This window comes from Triticum dicoccoides, chromosome 4A (genome assembly GCF_002162155.2).
Source record: "Triticum dicoccoides isolate Atlit2015 ecotype Zavitan chromosome 4A, WEW_v2.0, whole genome shotgun sequence".
NCBI classification, from domain to species: Eukaryota; Viridiplantae; Streptophyta; class Magnoliopsida; order Poales; family Poaceae; genus Triticum; species Triticum dicoccoides.
In genome coordinates, this window is record NC_041386.1 from 126,439,975 (window position 1) to 126,458,148 (window position 18,174).

Below are 18,174 nucleotides of genomic sequence, written 5' to 3' on the forward strand. Positions count from 1 at the left end.
GAGAAAGGAGCATGATGGTAGCGCGCCTTCGGCTCGCTTCAGTGCTTGTAGTCGTCGTTAGGTGATCTATATACCTAGATGTATTTTTTTTACTTCTAATATTCTTTGTACTGTCTAAACAATTGATGAATGCATCAAAAAATTTCCGGCAAAAAAGATGCAAAGGAGTGCCTTTTATTTTTGCGGAAGCATTGAGTTTACATTTACAGCTATTTTTGGTTTTTTTAACACTATAGCTATCTTTGTTGATCATTCGTGGTTAAAGTCTCAAAAGTACAACATAAAAGAATGCCACGTGGCCCATATATCTAAATAAAAATAGTGACCGTCAGGTCACGAACAGTTTTTCTTCGCCCCACATGCGACTCCATGTGTATATCCACGTCTAGGGTTCCATGCCTCCTGTTGGCACTTTTGTCGATCTGCCTCATCCTCTATGGCCTTAGAGTTTGTATTCTGCTCACGAAAGCGAGGTGGTGGCAGCTTCTTAGAGATAGAATAAAGTTCTTTCGCCTAGCCCCTGTCCTGGCGGTACGTCTCGGGTCGATGGAGGGCGTGTGAAGGTGGTTTTTTGGCGGATCTTACGTGATTAGACGTGTGTTTGTCTTCGGTAGGTCTATGTGGATTTGGTTTTCATTCCTCTGCGTTTTTGTGTTTACAGGTTGAATCTTTTCGAATTGTGCTTCTTTCATCGACCATGGACATTGCTCTGGTGCGCTAGCCCAACGACTTCTCGATTGTCTATTATAACAAGGTTTGCCTGACTCGGGTGAGGGACAGTGGTGCACCTTCAACTTGCTCCGGTGATTATAATCATCGCTAGGTGGGCTATGTACATGGATGCATTTTTTGGTTACTTTTGATGTTCTTTGTACCAGCATGATGTTTGATGATCAAATCATTTTTTTGTAAAAAAATAATAACCGCCGAACAAAATGAATCCCCTCTACCTATCGTACTCCCTCCGTTTTTTTGTGAAAATATCAGACCTATTATAATCAGCAGAAGTACAAAGCATCCTAAACATAATAAAAATTACATCAAGATCCATGGACAACCGGATGACCATTTTCGCCACCAGAACAAGCGGCCCACGCGTCGCTGTCCGGCCTGACCTTGACGATGACAGTCGAAAAGCCTTCGTGCACGTGCCCCAAAGGACTAGTGTTGGGTAGCCGCAATCATCGCCATTTGAATCCTTGAATCGATCTGAAGAATCTGACACCAAATCTCGCTGTTGCATACGCACAACGAGAAACCCTAACCTCGCCGCTCCTAGGAGCTGGCAGGAATCTAGACAAGAGCTCTGTCTAATCCATCCCGATGAACGAACTTGAGGAGGATCGGAGCCTGAAAGACTGACATGAAGAAGAAGCGCCACCATCCGTCCGAGCGCCGCTCTTGTGAGAATTAAAACTCTATCTATCTAAGCCGAGGCACTAGGAATACCCTCCCTGTCACCGGCGAATCCACATACTCGTCGACATAGATCGGAGGGAAGAAGACTTTCCCTAGTCATCTTGCGAGAGGAGAAAGAAAAACTTGGCTATTGGGTCTAAGAACCCTCGACAGAATCACGTGCCCGTCCGTTTCTTCACATATTAGCTTTTGACGTAAATATGAATTTATAAAGTTTGACCAAATTTATTCTTTTTTTTTTCTAAATTTCACTATAAAAATATATATGGTATGAAGGTTAAAAAACAAATATATACGGTACGCAAATATATTGAAAGATGATTCTAATGAATTGATTTGGTATTGTGGATGTTAATAATGTTTTGCATAAATTTGGTCAAAATTTTAAAAGTTTGACTCAAGACAAATCTAATATACGAAGTAAATGAAAACGGACGTTAGCATGCATTTTACGGTGCGAACGATGGGGTGCCCATACGCCCGCGGAGGCGAAAGCAACCCCAGAACAACCAGCCAGGCAAACCACCCAAGCACGCCGGTAGGACCCAACCCACCAGCGCTGCTGCTCCCACAGTTCCCAGTTTCGCCTCCATTTCAATTTCAACCCCGTCTCCTCTCCATTCACTCGCCACTCCTCGCTGCGCTGTGCAGTTACACCCACCAAACGCACGCACACGAGGGGAGGCAGTGATCGGCGCCGTGGCGGCGAGATGGCGGCGGCGGCGACAATGACGTGGCACGAGGAGCTGGCCACGCTCGTCGGCGACACGGGCGTGCGCCTCCCTGCCGCGGCCGGGGGCGCGGCGCCGGCGCCCAATTCGGCGGCGGCGGTCGGGGGCGGCTGGTACGGGGAGGAGGAGGAGGGGAAGGTGGAGGAGGGGTGGGCGCAGCAGGCCAGGGGGTTCGCCGAGTCCACGGCGGAGATGCTGCGGGAGCTGGGGCTCGGCGTGTGGGACGTCGCCGCGCAGAGCCTCGCCGGCGCCGAGGACAGCGAGCTCGCGCGGCGGCTGCGGCGGCCGGCGGCGGCCGCGGGCAAGCGCCTCAGCTTCATGAACGAGTACCTCCCCGAGGACCGCGACCCCGTCAGGTGCTGGGTCGTCGTTGCCGCCGTCGCATTCGTCGCGCTCCTCGGTAACCGCCGCTGATCTCTCATCCGCCGCTCTTTTCTGCCTCGCGTGCACGTCTCTCTCTACCTCCGGCCGAGCGTGTAGCGCGTGCTGTGTCCTCGCGCATCATGATGTGCGCGTTATGCGCAGTATTTCCTGGTTTGAGGGGATGGATCTAACTGACTAGTAACTCTGGGGGTTCGAACTAGAGTCCTGTGCTGCTTCTTTTTGGCGAGGGTTTGCTTCGGATTACAGAATCAGTCCCACTCGTTCTCTACCGGCTTTTGTTTTTCCGAATGTTGACGAGAAAAGGGTTCCAATGTGGGATCCATGCCTACTGCCTAGTGTGCTTGGGCAAACATTTGTTGACGGGGTAAAAAGCAAAGCAGTACACCATGGGTGGGTGCTGCAACACTTGTGTGCCAAACAGTCTGGACCTGGGTATAGGAGGACTTTTGGGTTGGTCCTGTGCCAGTCTTCCTCTCCAATTTATACCGGACAACTGTTAATGCTCTCTTAAATGATTAGTGAATGAGCTTCCGTTGTTTCTCTAAAAATAATAAATATACGGAAATGATAAATCACGAACGTTTGGATTTTAAGCATGGTAACCCGAATGTTTTTCATGGCAACTTTAGTTCACGCGAGGTTGGCAAACATGGCAATTTTCTGAAAAAAAACCGAACTTGGACAAAGTTGCCATGGAAAAACGTTTGGGGTGATATGATTAAAATCCAAATGTTCGGGATTTATCGGGGCCCTAATAAATATAAAAGTCACCATGGTCTTTTTTAAAATTCTGTTAGGTTTGCCAAGTCAACCTAATGAATAATGTTACGAGCAGTCAATTGTTTTACTATTGTGTGAGCCTTGCTGCTTACTTCGGCTGTATGGGTTCTATTGCTAATTCTAATGGGTTATTGTAGTGTCATGTCTCGGTGCGAACATAAAGCTTCTTGCTTGCTAAGTGGCAGGTGTTGTTCAGTGTCTAAACGTTAGGCATTTTGTTCAATTTTCTAAATTCATGGTGATATCACCATTCTTGTTATCCTGTTAGGCAAGGAACATAAAATTATACTCCCTCATGGTGACTGAAACGCTCTTATATTTCTTTACGGAGGGAGTAATATAGAACATCTATCCACAGTGCCATTGCAAATGCTTATACGTCATTGCACAATCATCTTGTCATTGCACAAGTCACCGGAAGAAGTCTCTTGTATGACGGAAGAAGTCTCTTGTATGAAGTGTTTCAGTCAACAGCGAAATTTTATGTGCATGTAGAATAAACGCACTACTCCTAATTTGATTACTTCATTAGTGACACTATTTCTGTGCAGTATTAGGTGTAGGGGGTGGGGATGATACCCCAGTGGAGCAACCGAAGAAACTTTACATAAGCCCCCCAAATGCTAAAAGATTTCAACTTCCTGATGGACGGCACCTGGCTTACGAAGAAAAAGGAATTTCAGCTGACAGGGCAAGATTTTCACTGGTTGCTCCCCATTCTTTTCTTTCGTCAAGGCTAGCAGGTAAGAACAGCTGTTACATTGCTTCTGGGCCATTGTATTGCGTCATGCTGCTGTTTTTATGCACTGTGCTCCTTTATACGCAGGAATCCCTGGAATCAGCTCATCACTTCTAGAGGAATTTGGGGCACGACTTGTGACCTATGATCTTCCTGGTTTTGGTGAAAGTGATCCTCATCCAGGCCGAAATCTGAATTCTTCTGCATTAGACATGCTTCACTTGGCCGATGCCCTTGGGATTGTGGACAAGTTCTGGGTTGTAGGCTATTCTGGAGGTGGCATGCATGCTTGGAGTGCTCTGCGCTACATTCCTGACCGGGTGGCAGGTAGCCTACACCAGATGCTATTTATGTTCTTTTGGAGTGTTCTATTCATAAGCCTGTCCCATTCCAAATATGTATCCTCCCCTTACTTTGATAAATACTCCCTCCGTCCGGAAATACTTGTCATCTAGATGTATTTTAGCGCCTTGAATAGTCCGACCCCCGAGTCGCTCCCGCGAGCGTCCTCGGGGGAAACCCTAGCCGCCGCCCCTCGTCCCCCCGTCGATCTCTCTCTCCCCGCCGCCACCGCACAGCGCCACCGGGCAAAGACCGGCCGGCGTTGGTGGCGGCGGGGATCTTGCCCCTCTTCTCGCGGTTGGCGTCCGGCGCGGGACGGCGCTGGGCTGGGCGGGGCCTAGCGGCGAGGCGGAGGGCGTGCTGGGTGGCGGCGGCCCTGCCTGGCGGCGGTGCAGCTGCGGCTTGAGGCCTCTCCAACGCGCGGCGGCTGTGGCTTCTCTGGCGGCGGCGCGAGTTCCCGGCGGCGGTTTGGCGGCGTGGCGCGGCGGAGCTCCGGCGATGACTCAGCGGCGGGCTGGAGGGCTAGGCACCGTCCAGTGGTGCTGCCTCCGCGGCGATTGTGGCTTGGGGCCCTGGACCCCGATCCGACCTGGATCTGGTGGTGCCGGGGTCTGGGCCATGGCGGATGGCGAGGCATGGGATTCGTCGGGGCTTGTCGGCCTCTAGGCACCATGGGGGTGCCGGCGGCGACGCGTGCCCGGCGTGGTGAGACTGCTGGACGTGGTGGTCATCTTCTTCCCGAGATGGCCGGCCAGAGGCTTGGTGATCGGATCTCAAGATCCATCATCTTGTCCCGGCTACGAGTAGGGGAGACATGGTTGCCGGTGAAAACCGAGCCAACGGCAGGCGATGGCGGCGTTCTCGCCGTTACCTTGATGAAGGCATCGTCGTGTAACTATTGTCGACCCACTCGTGCTGCTCCAGGGGAAACCCTAGGATCTGGTGTTCCAGATCGGACGATGGCGGCAGTGCGGTGTCGTTTCTCTCTTGGGAGCATCGTTTGCGGAGCAGCGCTGGATGTCAGAGGCAGGAGGTGGAGCGGCTTCGTCTTGCACGGAGCTTCGGTGGTGATGTCAAGTCATGCCTGACCGACAGGTGCTACGCTTTGTCATGCCTGGTCGGCAGGTGCTACGCACGACAGATCTTCCAAGGACTTCAAGCCGTGTCGGCTGGTGATACCTGACAGCATGGCGCTGAGGTGTATCAGTGGCGACCGCGACGTGCTCAGCTGTTTGCGCGCAGGGAGGAGGTGCCGTTTGGCGCCGTGGTGGCGTCGACGATAGCTAGACCGAGCAAGGTTGATGCATCAGTACAGTTCTGAAGATGGAGCGGTGGCAGTTGGCGGCGGCGGCATCTGAGTGCACGCCGGACCGGTGAGACCCATGCCCGGCAGGCGTCCTGGATGGGTTCTCAGGTCTTAGATGTTAGGTTTGGCTGCGATGTCTGTTTGGTATTAGGCCCAGGCTATCTGCGCCCCTTCATCGGCTGGATAGAGGTGCTTAGACGGCGGCTTTAGTCTTACTGTTGTATTACTTTGTAAGGTATTGTGAGAATAATTAATAAAGTGGCCGTATGCATCGCCCAGATGCAGAGGCCGGGGGTCATCCTCCTTTTCTAAAAAAATAAAATAAAAAAATAATAATAAAAAAAGATACATCCCTTTTTGTCCATTTTGATGACAAGTATTTTTGGACGGAGGGAGTAGGTTATAATGCTGATATCACCGTTAGTTGGTTTTATTTTTTGTGATTGTGCCTTCTGAGTGTCTGGTATCGACATCATACTTTCTTATGCTTGTCACTTAATGTTTGTCATAGTTTACATTCAGGCGAGTTTGTTACCAGCACGACTTGAGAAAAAGCAGTATTTCAGACACTCTAAAGCAAATTACCATTCTTTTGATTTGATAAGAATGTAATGGTTACCGAATCAGATGACCAAACATCGTCTAATACTGTCTTCGAGAAAAATCTTGTTTTTTTCATTCGTTAAACAAAACAATGGGATATGCTTCTAATTTAGAGCACCACATGCCTGGTCCTTCTTTGGAATTTAGTTTTGTCAATACATAGTAATGACTATTTTTACTTCCATGTCTATCACTATTCCATCTTAAGCTGTAAAATTATGTTCAGTCAAAATCATTTCTGGGTTATATTCCAAGAACACAGATCTTACATATTTTATTTAAGTATGTGTGATATTTTGCGCTTACTATATAATTCTTGTCGGTGACACGTTGCCGTAAATCCAGGTGCAGCAATGTTCGCCCCTATGGCAAATCCGTATGACTCCAAAATGACCAAGGATGAGAAACGTAAAATTTGGGACAGGTGGTCAACTAAACGGAAACTAATGCACATTTTAGCTCGGAGATTTCCATCACTATTGCGCCTCTTCTATCACAGAAGCTTCCTTTCTGGAAAGCAAGGACAGACTGAGAGTTGGTTATCATTGTCAATGGGAAAGAAGGTATGCTGTAATCAGTGTTTCGTACAATCATTTTTTAGACAAAAGGTTTCGTACAATCTTCAGGTGTAAATCCTTTTTTTTTGGAAATATGGGAATTGGTACCGTTATGTGCCATTATTTGCTGTACTATCCCCGCCCTTATCTATAGGTGAATCAGATGCAGGATTTGTAGTGGGGTATCTTGTAGACATGGAAAATCACATTTTATTGTAGTGGGGTACCTCAGACGATGATACAAGAGTAGGCCATGTGTTGTAGTTAGGAAAAGAGAAACCTGTGAATCTGTGATCTATGTATATAGGAAAATATGACATCACATTTGAATAAAATTGCAACTCAACACTCCTTATCTAACCTACATAAGACCCTATAGATATAGCATTTTTAGCTTTAGTTCTTGAGTGAATTAACATATAATTACTGCTAGTGGCATCGGTTTGTCATGCCTGCACTGCAATGCCCTCTGAATCACATTATTTTGTCCTTGTCATACCGTAATTGCAGCATCAGTTCCACAAAGGGTAGCAGCATTCTCACCATGGTTTTGCTGCATGGAAGTACTAGTAACTGATTCATTTGATGCTGTTTATGCCACCTTAGAATCATTAAGTCCAGGCCATTTGTGTGACAAAGCCTGAAACTAGTACTGATTTTACAAGCTTGAGCATTCATCCTTTTTCATGCCAAATACTAATCCTTTATGCATTACTCAGGACAAAACCTTACTGGAAGCTCCTATGTTCAACGCATTCTGGGAAAAGGATGTTGCAGAGTCTGTGCGCCAGGGAGATGCGCAACCATTTGTAGAGGAAGCTGTGCTGCAAGTATCTGATTGGGGATTCAGTTTGTCAGACATTCAAATGCAGAAGAAAGAGGATCAGGGAGTATTTGAATTTATCAAGTCTCTGTTCAGTCAGGCTGAACGAGAGTGGGTGGGATTTCTGGGCCCAATCCACATCTGGCAGGTTTGCACTCTCTTTGCTACAAATAATTGTTGATTTCGAATCGAGTTGGCATGTTCGTGCACAGTTGTAGTTTATTCCAACCATATGGATATTTCAGCTTGATTTCTATTTGAATGAAACACACTAGTTTTGCCATGTACACTAACGCATGTCAGAGTTCGGTGTAGGGAGGTCAGGTGAATCAAATGACAGTATAATTGATAAATGTGCATTATTATATACTTCCTCTGTAAACTATTATAAGAGCATTTACATCACTAAATTAGTGATCTAAACGCTCTTATATTAGTTTACGGAGGGAGTAGAAATCATCACTATGTGTCGTCATTGGACATAGTAAACCGCTAGTTGTCCGATATAGTGCTTGATGAGTCACATTCTCCTCAGGCTACATGTTTTGCATCCCCATTTGGCTGAGTTCTTCCTGAAGCACTAAAAGTCCATTCAATCTTTTAACAGGGAATGGATGACCGGGTGGTGCCCCCATCGGCGACCGAGTTTGCCCGGAGGATGGTTCCAGGAGCCACTGTCCACAAGCTTCTGGACGAAGGCCACTTCTCATACTTCTGTTTCTGCGATGAGTGCCACCGTCAGATATTCTCCACCCTGTTTGGCACCCCGCAGGGCCCTCTGAATCCTGCACTGGAATCCAGTGAAGTGGCCCCGGAACCGGTGGAAGAAACAAGCCCTGCATATGACGAAGAAGTTGCAGGGCAGGAGCAGGAAACATCAGGCGTGGCCTGACCATGCTCAGCCTGAGGATCATGAGTATAGATACAAGAGTACAAGAAGACTGTTACTAGTAGGAACCTCAAAGAAAAGATAGGCTTTTCCTTCCTTGCCGCCAGTGGAGAAATGCTGACTGAGTAGAGCGTCGAGTATAAAACGAAGCTCTGGGTCTGGGTCTGGTTGGGGGGCTGCACCGATTGTGCTGGTTCGGTATAATGTACAGGAAAAGTCTTGAAAGGTCTGCGCATGAAATCACCTGCTTGGTGCGCCGCTAGCGTTCTCTCTCGATATTGACGTTCGATTTGGCCTGTGACGACGCGACGCCCTTGCATAGCCTATTCTGCGCATTTGCTTAGTATGCCGTGTAATGGGATGGTTGGTTGTATTGCTCTCTCAGCTATGCAGAAGTAGTCTTTGCTGTGCCAGCCTTACCGATTCCGGAAATCTAGCATTTGCTTCCTCTGTAATGTGTTGCCTTTTCCCATTTTCTGAAATATCCCATAGGTTATTGATCTGGAAAACACTAGACATTACAATGAAAAGGTAACAAGACACAGAACGAGCAGTATTAGATTTACCTCGAAAACAATACCTGCCATCTTCTTCCTTCAATTGCACACCACACGTCGGTGCTTGAAAAAGCACTGCATTAAGTGAAAGACACACCTACTAGGCTTTGAGAACTATTGCCCACTCGCCGCTAGAAACAAAATCTAATAACCGATGAAGAAACGTTAACTGAGGCATCATCCCATGTAGTACAGGTTTGCAATCCTTCACCATAGAAAGGGACCAAAAGACATCAATGAAGAAATCATGCCATGCCACTAAACAACTTGAAAGAAGAAGTCAATGCCGCCGCACCAAGAGACATCTAATAAGTGTTTCACTTGATTGACACACCAATTGTCAATATCTAGAGCGAACCATCAGATCTTTTTTTTTGCGGGGCATTTAATCAACCAGGACTTTACAATCGTTTGAAATAATAATACTAAACTCCTTTGGGGAGTTTGCTAACCAACAAGCAGTGCATTGGTGACTACGAACCATTAGATCTGACAACATCTACAATCACAATCCTTCTTCAACAACGGATTGGACGTCGTCAAGATAGAAAGAGACCCGGTAGACTTTATTCGAATGCGCCATTGCCACCGCTACCTCGCTGATAGCGTCAGGAAATCAGAACCTGGATGAAATACAAACCTATCTGATAATAAAACTAAAGAAAAAGAAGAGGTGATTCTCCACTCATCTGATCACCGACGAACCGCCGAAAAGGAGAAAGCAAGGGGGGTCGAGACGGTGGAGGAGACCTAGGTGGCGGCTAGAGTCGGGAAAAACTTCAGTAGTATGGGTTTTACGTGTATATAAAAACACAGCAAAAAGCGCAACGCACCGTTCTCGCGCGCCCTGGTTTCCCCACCTGGGCCGAAGATCACTAGGCTTGCCCCGGGCCCGTTGTGGCTCGCTCATAAGAGAAAAAAAAAGGGTCAAATAGGCCTGAATGTCTGATACCAGACGAGCCCAGCGACCTGCCTAGCCTGTCTTCCTCAGTTCATCCCGACACGGCGCACGCATAGGAGAACGGACCGGGCGCTGGCGCTAACCCTACCGGACATCTGGATCGGAGCAGAGCGCCGTCCCGAGCGTCGGCGCGCCACCCCCGCGCCGCGGGCACGGTCCCAAGCCACCGAGCAGACCCGTCGACAAGCATGTGTGAACGGTGCGACCGCACACGGCCCCCGAAATCATGGGGGCCCCGATCGGGAGACAAAACCGTGAAAACCAGCTCCTCGATATAAAACCAAAGAAACCAGGAGCGTGGTTGCCTTTTATCTCTGGCAAGGCAGTGTCCGTACTTAACTTCTTCTCCATCTAGCGTCAAAAAAAAAAACTTCTTCTCCATTTTCCTTCACGCCGCAATCAAGAGAACGAAGGCGCCTAGGGTTGCGGCTTCCATCTTGCCACTCCAGCGGCTCATCCCAGCCAGCCACGCCCCATTGACGGCCTCCTCCATTCTTCTCTGCACCGGCCTTGTCCCCGTCTTCCCCGCCCTGTTCCAGCTCCCCTCCTGCCGTGCGCCTTGAACTCCTCGGATCAAACCCAGCTTCCCCTCTGCGTAATCGTCCTGAGTGGTAACTACGGTCTGACTTCCCGTTGCCTGACCAGGTAACCCGATTCCCTCCTCCCTTCTCCCTCCCCCGGTCCTTACTGACCCTTCTTCCCTTGTGTTATTTCTTTCTTCTTATTTTTTTCCTTCAATCATTGTGCAATTCGTGTTTATAGTGAGATTATATATGCTTCCAATGCAGGTTGTGTTTGTGAATAATGATGATTACTTGGTTTGTAGTGTATATTGTTAGTTTATAAGGTGGAATTGAGTTAGTTTGCAAGGTGTTTGTGAGAATGCTTATATGATAAAAAAAAGAACATGTATTCCATAGAAATTTACAGTCAGAACTCTGATAGGTCATAGGATGTGTGATCCGCTAGCCAAAGGAATGCCCGATGCAACCAATCGCCATCGGCATGAAGTCGGGCATTGGAGCAGGGAGCACTCCGCCCTTGTATCCGCTGGCAGCCCGACTTGGATTCAAATAGTTATTCAGTTATATGCTCAAGTTATATTGGTTCTTTAAATTTAAGGGCTCTTTTTTCATTTCGCACCGGGCCCCCAAATTTCTGGAGACGGCCCTGCCACCGAGCAGCGTCCCCGCGCCCGCACGCTACCACCTCGCGCTCGCCTCGTCCTCGGCTGCTCGGCACTTCGGCAGGCACGACCAGGACCGCGCTCGGAGCACGCTGACCGCCGTCCATCGCAACGGCCCGGGTCGCAACAGGCAGCACGCAGGGGCCAACGCCAGTCCACTGGGCCTAGCGTGAGTGTTCCAATTCCTCATTTTCTGAAATTTCCTCATTCGAGAATAGAGGATGATCCTTAATTTTGTTTGATTCATTGTACTAGCATTCAATCGGTAGTAAGAAGTAATTTGTTGACGTATGTTGTTGGTCTGTAGGTGTGAAAAATGAAGAGTTAGTTATTGCTACTAAGAACAATTTGTAGTTTTGTTGTTGCTATTGTAAACTTTCATGTCCATATTGTTGTGCCGCGATATTTTTTCTTGCCTCTGCATACCATTTAGAAAATCTTGGCTCTGCCACTGTGGCCGGAGAATATCTTTTCCGCAGATTATTGCGGGCCTGAACTGTTCTCTGCACAATCCTCGCGTTCAAGATGAGCCCTTAAGGTCTCATGCAAAGCTGGCTGATGGTGAAAATGCCATTCGAGAAGGTTAAAAAAATGCCATTGGAGTGTAGATAAATGTTGGCGATTCGATCGTTGGATTGGCAATGAATGAACCAGATCAAGCTGGACAAGGCACCAAATCCGGCTAAAAGCAGCTTGACTGGTGGAACACCCCCTCTCCCCCGCCCCCCTCCCCCGGCCTAACCCCGTTGCTATCCCAGCCCGACGTCACCGAGTTATCCCTGCCTTTCCTTGCTGACACCTCTGTTTCACCATGCCGTCACCCGAATTTGTCCTGCCAAAGAGAAAGAGAGCTCCGCCTCTAGATCGACGCTGGTGCCCCCGTCCAACCCGCCATCACTGAGCCCCCCCAACCTCGACCTCCAGCTCGCCGCCCAGTCGAATCTCCGCCTTGACAAAAACCACCAGCAGCTGGTTGGTGTTGGCCCACCTAATTTTTGAATGTGAGTAAACATGTATGCAGATCCATTAATGTGTTAAAATGCTTGCTGTATAGATGTGTTTACATGGAATGTGATCTGAAGATGACAAACCAAAATTGTTGGTCAAAGTCTTGTCTTAAAGGACCGGAATACACCTTTTCCCCAAAGAAGTGTCATGTACTATAACCTATTTCATCTGTGGACTGAACTGCTGAAACATTTAAATTTCTACATCATATGCTAATACTCTGGATGGCGGTCATTATAGTTAACCCTAAGAGGCCAATATTATCGTATTCCATGGATACTGTGGATTCAGCTGTCGAGTCATTGCTGTCAATTGGACAAAAAATATTGATATTGTAATTTGTGTTTAATGATATATTATTTGCTAAAACTTTGTCTGCTCTGCTGTTGTTGATCTTCTGCCTGTCTGGGTCATAAAGGTTAATTTGATCATTTGAGTGCTGTGAATAATTTGGTGCTTACTGAGTGGTGAGTGATTTAGTGCTGTCAATGAAGTCTACAACTTCTTTATAATTGAGCCTTAATTCAATATTAAAAAGGATGAGCTGCATACATGCTAAACAATGTGAGCAGTCGTAAACCATTTTACACTTGAATGTCCTAGTTACCCGAGAACAAATCTTTCTTCCTGTGTTATCGACTTCATGACCTTAAGTCAACCTTTTTGTGTGTGGCAGTTGTTACATTTGCAAAGGACAAATTCTGGCATGAATACCACTCAGAAAGTTGATCCAGGGGAACCAGCTGCTAAGATTGCTCAACAAGCCTCTCAGTTCAAACGATGGGGACGCAGACATCCATTTGTTCGATATGGTCTTCCACTCATTTCGTTGACAGTGTTTGGTGCGGTTGGTCTAGCTCATCTTATACAGGGAAGGTAAGCCATTTACCATTCTGCACTGGCTAAAATACAGGAAACCAATCGGTCTGTAATTGTATCCAGGCATCCTTTTGTTTCACATATTTGACGGTCGCAGCTCATTTGTATTTTGCAGCAAAGAAGTAACAAAGGAAAAGGAGGATATGGAATGGGAGGTCGTAGAGAAAACAAAAGCTCTGAGCCGAACAGGACCGGTTGAAGGGGCCTATAAGCCTAAGAAGCTCTCACTAGAGGATGAACTCAAGGTAATGTTATGTTCATATGCCAAAGAAACAAGGTCTGCCATTGTTTTTCATGATTGGTCTGACTGATGAGCTCTCCCTCTCTCCCTCTGTATTGTTATAGGCTTTGCAGCAAAAGGTGGACATAAACAGCTACGACTACAAGAGAATTCCCAAACAAAATGAAAACAAGTGAAGTAAAGCACCGGTTATCATGCTAAGGAGTGGGAGATTTTCTTAAAAGCTCTGAAGTAGTTTCTTCATATTGTTACTTCATAAGTTCCTTGGGATGCTGTCGAAGTGTTAAAATGAGATTATGGAGACATTATCATCAGAGAACTCTGTGCTTCATCAGCCACCAGCAGTCGAGACTTAGGTCGATGATCCTTATGAAGGCTTGAACCGTAGGAATCATCTTTGTAGCAATAGGAGATGGACGTTTTCACAGTCCGCCCAAGTGAGTTTCTTTTTTTGAGTTGATCGAATACCGCCTTCATTATCAAGGGGCCAATAAATTGTAACAGAGTACTCTGACGTGTGAACAATCAGATTTTGTATGCCATTCCTTGGAAGCTACTCCCTCCGTCCCATAATATAAGAGGAGCCAGATCCTCTAACATGCTCAAGGAAAGTCACTGAGCTAGAGTGGTGTTTGTGTAAAGAAGAGAAGGAAAGTCAGGGAGCTTATGAAATTGAAATATTTCTTTAAAAAAAAGTGAAATGAATTAAAAATTGAAACGAGTCTTCTAAAATTGAACTTGGAATGTCACAAATTGAAATTGATCTTTTAGAAATTGAAACCTGCCTTTTGAAAATTGAAATAAGCACTGTTCATGGGCTAAGAGTGAAAGAAAGTTAGGTTACTGTAGCTTACCTGAATTCCCTTTGAATGTTCGGATCCAGCTCCAATATAAGAGCGTTTTTGGCGCAAAACTCTAATGTGTCATTGTGAACAATCAGATTTTGTATGCCACTTCTTATATTTATTATATTTTTGATATCAAGCCATTTTTTTATATTGTTATGGGACGGAGGGAGTAATCAGTTGTGTCACGAGCACCAGACTAAATGGGAAGAAAGTTCTTAGAGACTCCGATGCCTGTATTCGGCTGTCAGATCACCTGGCTCGATTTGAAACTTCATGGCACAAACGTTTCGTCCCCAGGGAAAAGCAGAAACCTAGTGGACTCATCTAAAAATAAAAATACCTAGTGGACCAATATGCAAACTGCACTCCTAAAGCTGTATTCCTCCACCTGATGGCCGACGCGATGGCCGCCGCCGCCGCCGGAGAGAGTCCGCCGCTGCAGGCGGACTACTTCTTCGGGAGGCCATGGCCCGATCTCAACGAAGGACTCTCCTACACCGATACGTTCCGCGGCGCCGGTCAGCCTCCCCTTCCTCTCCCCAGCTCTCTTCCTTTTTTTTTTGCGGGGTAGCTCTCTTCCTGTTTTGCTTTTGAACTTCCTCTGATTTATCCACATGCGAGCAGATACGGAAACCACCGCCGCCTTGATCAACTTCTATTCCGAGAACTACAAGAGCTCGGCGCCATTGCCAGGGTACGTATCTGATGCCCAAGCTCACTTGTTGATCTCCGTGGCTTCCTTCTCCTTTTGTATTTGGTTTCTCTGGACTGGAGGCTGGAAGGCCGTGTTGATTTGATTGTGGTGGTTGCACGCCTCTGCAGGTGGATTCATAGGATTCGCAATGGACAGGTAGCATACGCAGCAACCAGTGGTTAATTAGTCATGCTGTTTTTGTGGGTGGGTAAATTAACCATGCTGTTAATTTTGCAATCAGTCGTTTTTTGTTGTTATGAGTTGCTAGCTGTTAGGCTTATGAATCCTTCATGCTGATGCTTTCTCTCTTTGCCCTTTTGAGCTTCAAATGCATGCATAAGAAAATTTATGTGGTGTCCTGTAGCTAATTAGTACTCCCTCCGTAAGACACTTATTTTGGGACGGAGGGAGTAGTATGTTTCTGCATTGTAAGTCACGCGTGTTGAAATACAAATGAAGGCACTGAGATTTTTTTGCAGATAACGGTTGATGGCCAAGTTGTCACTGATCCAGATATGATTCTCAGGTATCCTCTTATGCTGTTTGCAGTACACATTTGCAACAAGGGTGTTATCGTTCTTATTTTCCTTCATCGTTTCCTTTACGTTAGTAGCTACCTTTCGAAACTAATATGTATTTCATTTGGATCCCCTTTTTCAGGGTGGGTTCTAAGTTGGTATATCATCGCCTCGCATGGAAGGAGCCATTTGCACCACATTTGCTTCAAGTGCTTTATGAAGATGACGACATGGTATGCACTTCAACCTGGTATTCTTGCTAAATTGCACATAAACACATTCTATCCAACTGTCGTTCAGCCTAGCTTGTTGTCAAGGTTCAAGTCATATCTGTTTTTCATCTATTTTTTGCGAGCCAAATGCTTTTTTCCCATTGTAATGTTTGTCTGTTATTGCTATGGTAGTTGCAAATCTTGGTACCGATTTTCAGCAAGTATGAATCTTCCTTATCCCTATGTATGTTTAATAAAATTAGTTGTAACACTTAAAGCTATATAATCATAGCCATAAATTAGCTCACCATTTTTTTTTCAGGTCGCCCTTAACAAGCCTTGCGGTTTGCAAGTTCTGCCAAAAGGAATCTTCCAGCAGCGCACTGTTCTAGCACAGCTTCAGTGGAAAGAGTGGAAGATGCCCCCATCAAGCTGCTCTAAGAGAAAAAATGTGCAGTTACATCCTGTACCTGTTCATCGATTAGGAAGGGGCACGTCAGGTTTGTAGCTTTTTGTTTAGTTCACTCTGACCAGTTGAGGCCTAGCAGATGTGAATTTTGTTCCTTGCCTATGAAACCAGGAGTCTAGGAGAAATACATATTTGCTGTTTCTGGAGCCCTTTTTTTTTACCATCCTGTAACAAAGAGCCCTTCTGCAATGAAGCCTCATGTTCCTACTAATTTTTTGGTTATAAAATGTGTCTCGCAGAAAAATGTTTGTTACCGCTGCATTTCCATATGTAAAAGTGAAACTCTTGCTGATGACCTGCATGTTCCATGTTATTAGGTCTACTGCTTTGTGCCAAGACAAAGCTTGCCAAAGTTCAACTTGCATCTTATTTTGCAGAAGGTGCTGCAAATGCAGAGAAGAAAAGGTGTACAATCTTCTCTTTTAAATTTGGAAAGAGTATATCAGTATCGTTAGCACACCAGTATTGGTTAAGTGATTAATTTAATTTATAGGGATGGAACTGAGGTGGGCAAAGAACGGAAAATTTCAAAATTCTATCGAGCATTAGTAACTGGTATACTTGAACACAATGAGGTGCTGTGCTTTCCCATTCACGCCTGTGAATTACACTATCCTAACTGATATCTTGCTTCAAAAATGTATGTACCGGCCATTCTTGCAAACCAAAATTTATGGTATGATTTTCTTTCTTTGCACCTGCAGGATGTGGTTACTCAACCCATAGGATTGGTTCACTACCCTGGAGTTGCAGAGGGACTTTATGTGGCATGTTCCTCAGGTACTACAAGTTTACCGAACCAAGAATGGGCTTACTAAAATCGACAATATAGGTTATATTGAACAAATCTTGCTTGATTTATTAATGCATCTCCAGTGCAGTAAGCGTCTAGCGTAAGAGCCTCGATCTCCAATCCAGGCAATTAGTTTACAGACACTTAGGTAGTAAATTTTGATTTAAGCGTCCATTAACTCCAATGCAAAATTTGCAAGTCCCTATATATATCCCTAGAACAATCAAGTTGGCTGCATTTGTTTTACCGGTTTTAGCGGAAGTCTCCAGAGCTCTCAGCTTCTCAGATAATTCTGTTCGCTAATTAAGGGCTCTCAAAAAGAAAAGACAAATGTTGCTAGTTAAAGCTGCATGCAGGAGATGGCATTTATTAAGGCAGACATGTAGCGCACACATCTAATATGCCAAGGAGTACCGGTATAGTACCTGTGTCCCGCTAGATGAATACAGTCGAGATTGTAACAAACAAGCTAACAAATCAAATGGAGATCACAGTGTAGTGCTGTTGCCTGGCGAAATTCCGCCTGCATGAATAGCTCGGAGTGTCTGTCTCCAGTTCCAGAAGCGATGCCAACGCTGATACAAGGAATAAGGCCGAAACTGGCAAAATGACCGTGATTAGTGCCTGCTGTTAGCGCTGCATCGGACATGGCCTTATGTTTTTTTATCTTTCATTATTAATTCTCAGGAAAGCCAGCCATGAGCAAAGTGTGTGTTCTTGAGAGACTTGTGCATCAAAATCAAACGCTGGTCCAGGTATGATGGGTTCTGTGTCCTGCTTTTACATATTCATTTATGTATGCACATGACATCGTTCCCTCAAATTACCGATGTGTATAAGGCTTAGATTATGATTTCTTATATATGTCACTGTTTCTTTTCCTTGACTGGTGCAGGTTGAAATTCATTCAGGACGGCCTCACCAAATCCGAATACACCTTGCATACATTGGACACCCTCTTGTTGGTAAGCCAAAACACTCTTGTTATTGTGATGGGCACGATTTTACTTGAGCTCTTCCTTCCAGGCTTAGCTAAAAGTGTTTTTGCATATCATTAAAAAAATCTAAATAAAGGTCATGGCAGATCCTATTTTCATTAAATAGATTCCAAAGTTAGGACACTGCATGATTTTTTTCCAGATGATCCTCTCTATGGTATTGGTGGGCAGCCTAAATTTCATGACCTGGAATCTACTAGTACGGATATTTCTTTTGCATATGACGGGTAATTCTTT

The 18,174-nt window shown here is 45.9% G+C and overlaps 3 protein-coding genes across 10 annotated transcripts in view; all 3 read left to right on the plus strand.

Moving 5' to 3' along the window:
- Window positions 1-1,991: 1,991 nt before the first annotated feature.
- Window positions 1,992-8,999, plus strand: LOC119285377. Its single transcript, XM_037564631.1, has 6 exons — window positions 1,992-2,550; window positions 3,866-4,057; window positions 4,141-4,380; window positions 6,650-6,867; window positions 7,581-7,832; window positions 8,292-8,999. Exons 1-6 carry the CDS (start codon window positions 2,130-2,132, stop codon window positions 8,574-8,576), a joined length of 1,608 nt encoding a protein of 535 aa, XP_037420528.1. The 5' UTR covers window positions 1,992-2,129; the 3' UTR covers window positions 8,577-8,999.
- Window positions 9,000-10,400: 1,401 nt separating this feature from the next.
- LOC119285378 lies at window positions 10,401-14,016 on the plus strand. 5 transcript variants are annotated; one of them, XM_037564633.1, is made up of 5 exons: window positions 10,402-10,736; window positions 10,880-11,446; window positions 12,962-13,161; window positions 13,280-13,409; window positions 13,510-14,016. In XM_037564633.1, the coding sequence occupies exons 3-5, from the start codon at window positions 12,992-12,994 to the stop codon at window positions 13,579-13,581; spliced, it is 372 nt and encodes a 123-aa protein (XP_037420530.1). In that variant the 5' UTR covers window positions 10,402-10,736; window positions 10,880-11,446; window positions 12,962-12,991; the 3' UTR covers window positions 13,582-14,016. The 5 variants fall into 5 exon arrangements, with proteins under 5 accessions (XP_037420533.1, XP_037420530.1, XP_037420531.1 ...); XM_037564634.1 differs by having other exon boundaries at window positions 11,037-11,446; XM_037564635.1 differs by having other exon boundaries at window positions 11,256-11,446.
- A 402-nt stretch (window positions 14,017-14,418) lies between these two features.
- Window positions 14,419-18,174, plus strand: part of LOC119285381 (RNA pseudouridine synthase 5-like) — a 5,687-nt gene continuing 1,931 nt past the window's right edge. For 2 of the 4 annotated variants that reach the window (XM_037564638.1, XM_037564640.1), the window contains exons 1-12: window positions 14,419-14,771; window positions 14,878-14,947; window positions 15,076-15,103; window positions 15,427-15,473; window positions 15,608-15,698; window positions 16,000-16,177; window positions 16,464-16,551; window positions 16,640-16,721; window positions 16,851-16,926; window positions 17,627-17,694; window positions 17,835-17,904; window positions 18,080-18,164. In XM_037564638.1, coding sequence (XP_037420535.1) covers window positions 14,645-14,771; window positions 14,878-14,947; window positions 15,076-15,103; window positions 15,427-15,473; window positions 15,608-15,698; window positions 16,000-16,177; window positions 16,464-16,551; window positions 16,640-16,721; window positions 16,851-16,926; window positions 17,627-17,694; window positions 17,835-17,904; window positions 18,080-18,164 — 1,010 coding nt within the window. In that variant the 5' untranslated portion in view covers window positions 14,419-14,644. Of the gene's footprint in view, window positions 14,772-14,877; window positions 14,948-15,075; window positions 15,152-15,426; window positions 15,474-15,607; window positions 15,699-15,999; window positions 16,178-16,463; window positions 16,552-16,639; window positions 16,722-16,850; window positions 16,927-17,626; window positions 17,695-17,834; window positions 17,905-18,079; window positions 18,165-18,174 lie in introns of all 4 variants that reach the window. The other 2 variants (XM_037564642.1, XM_037564641.1) reach the window with 2 other exon arrangements.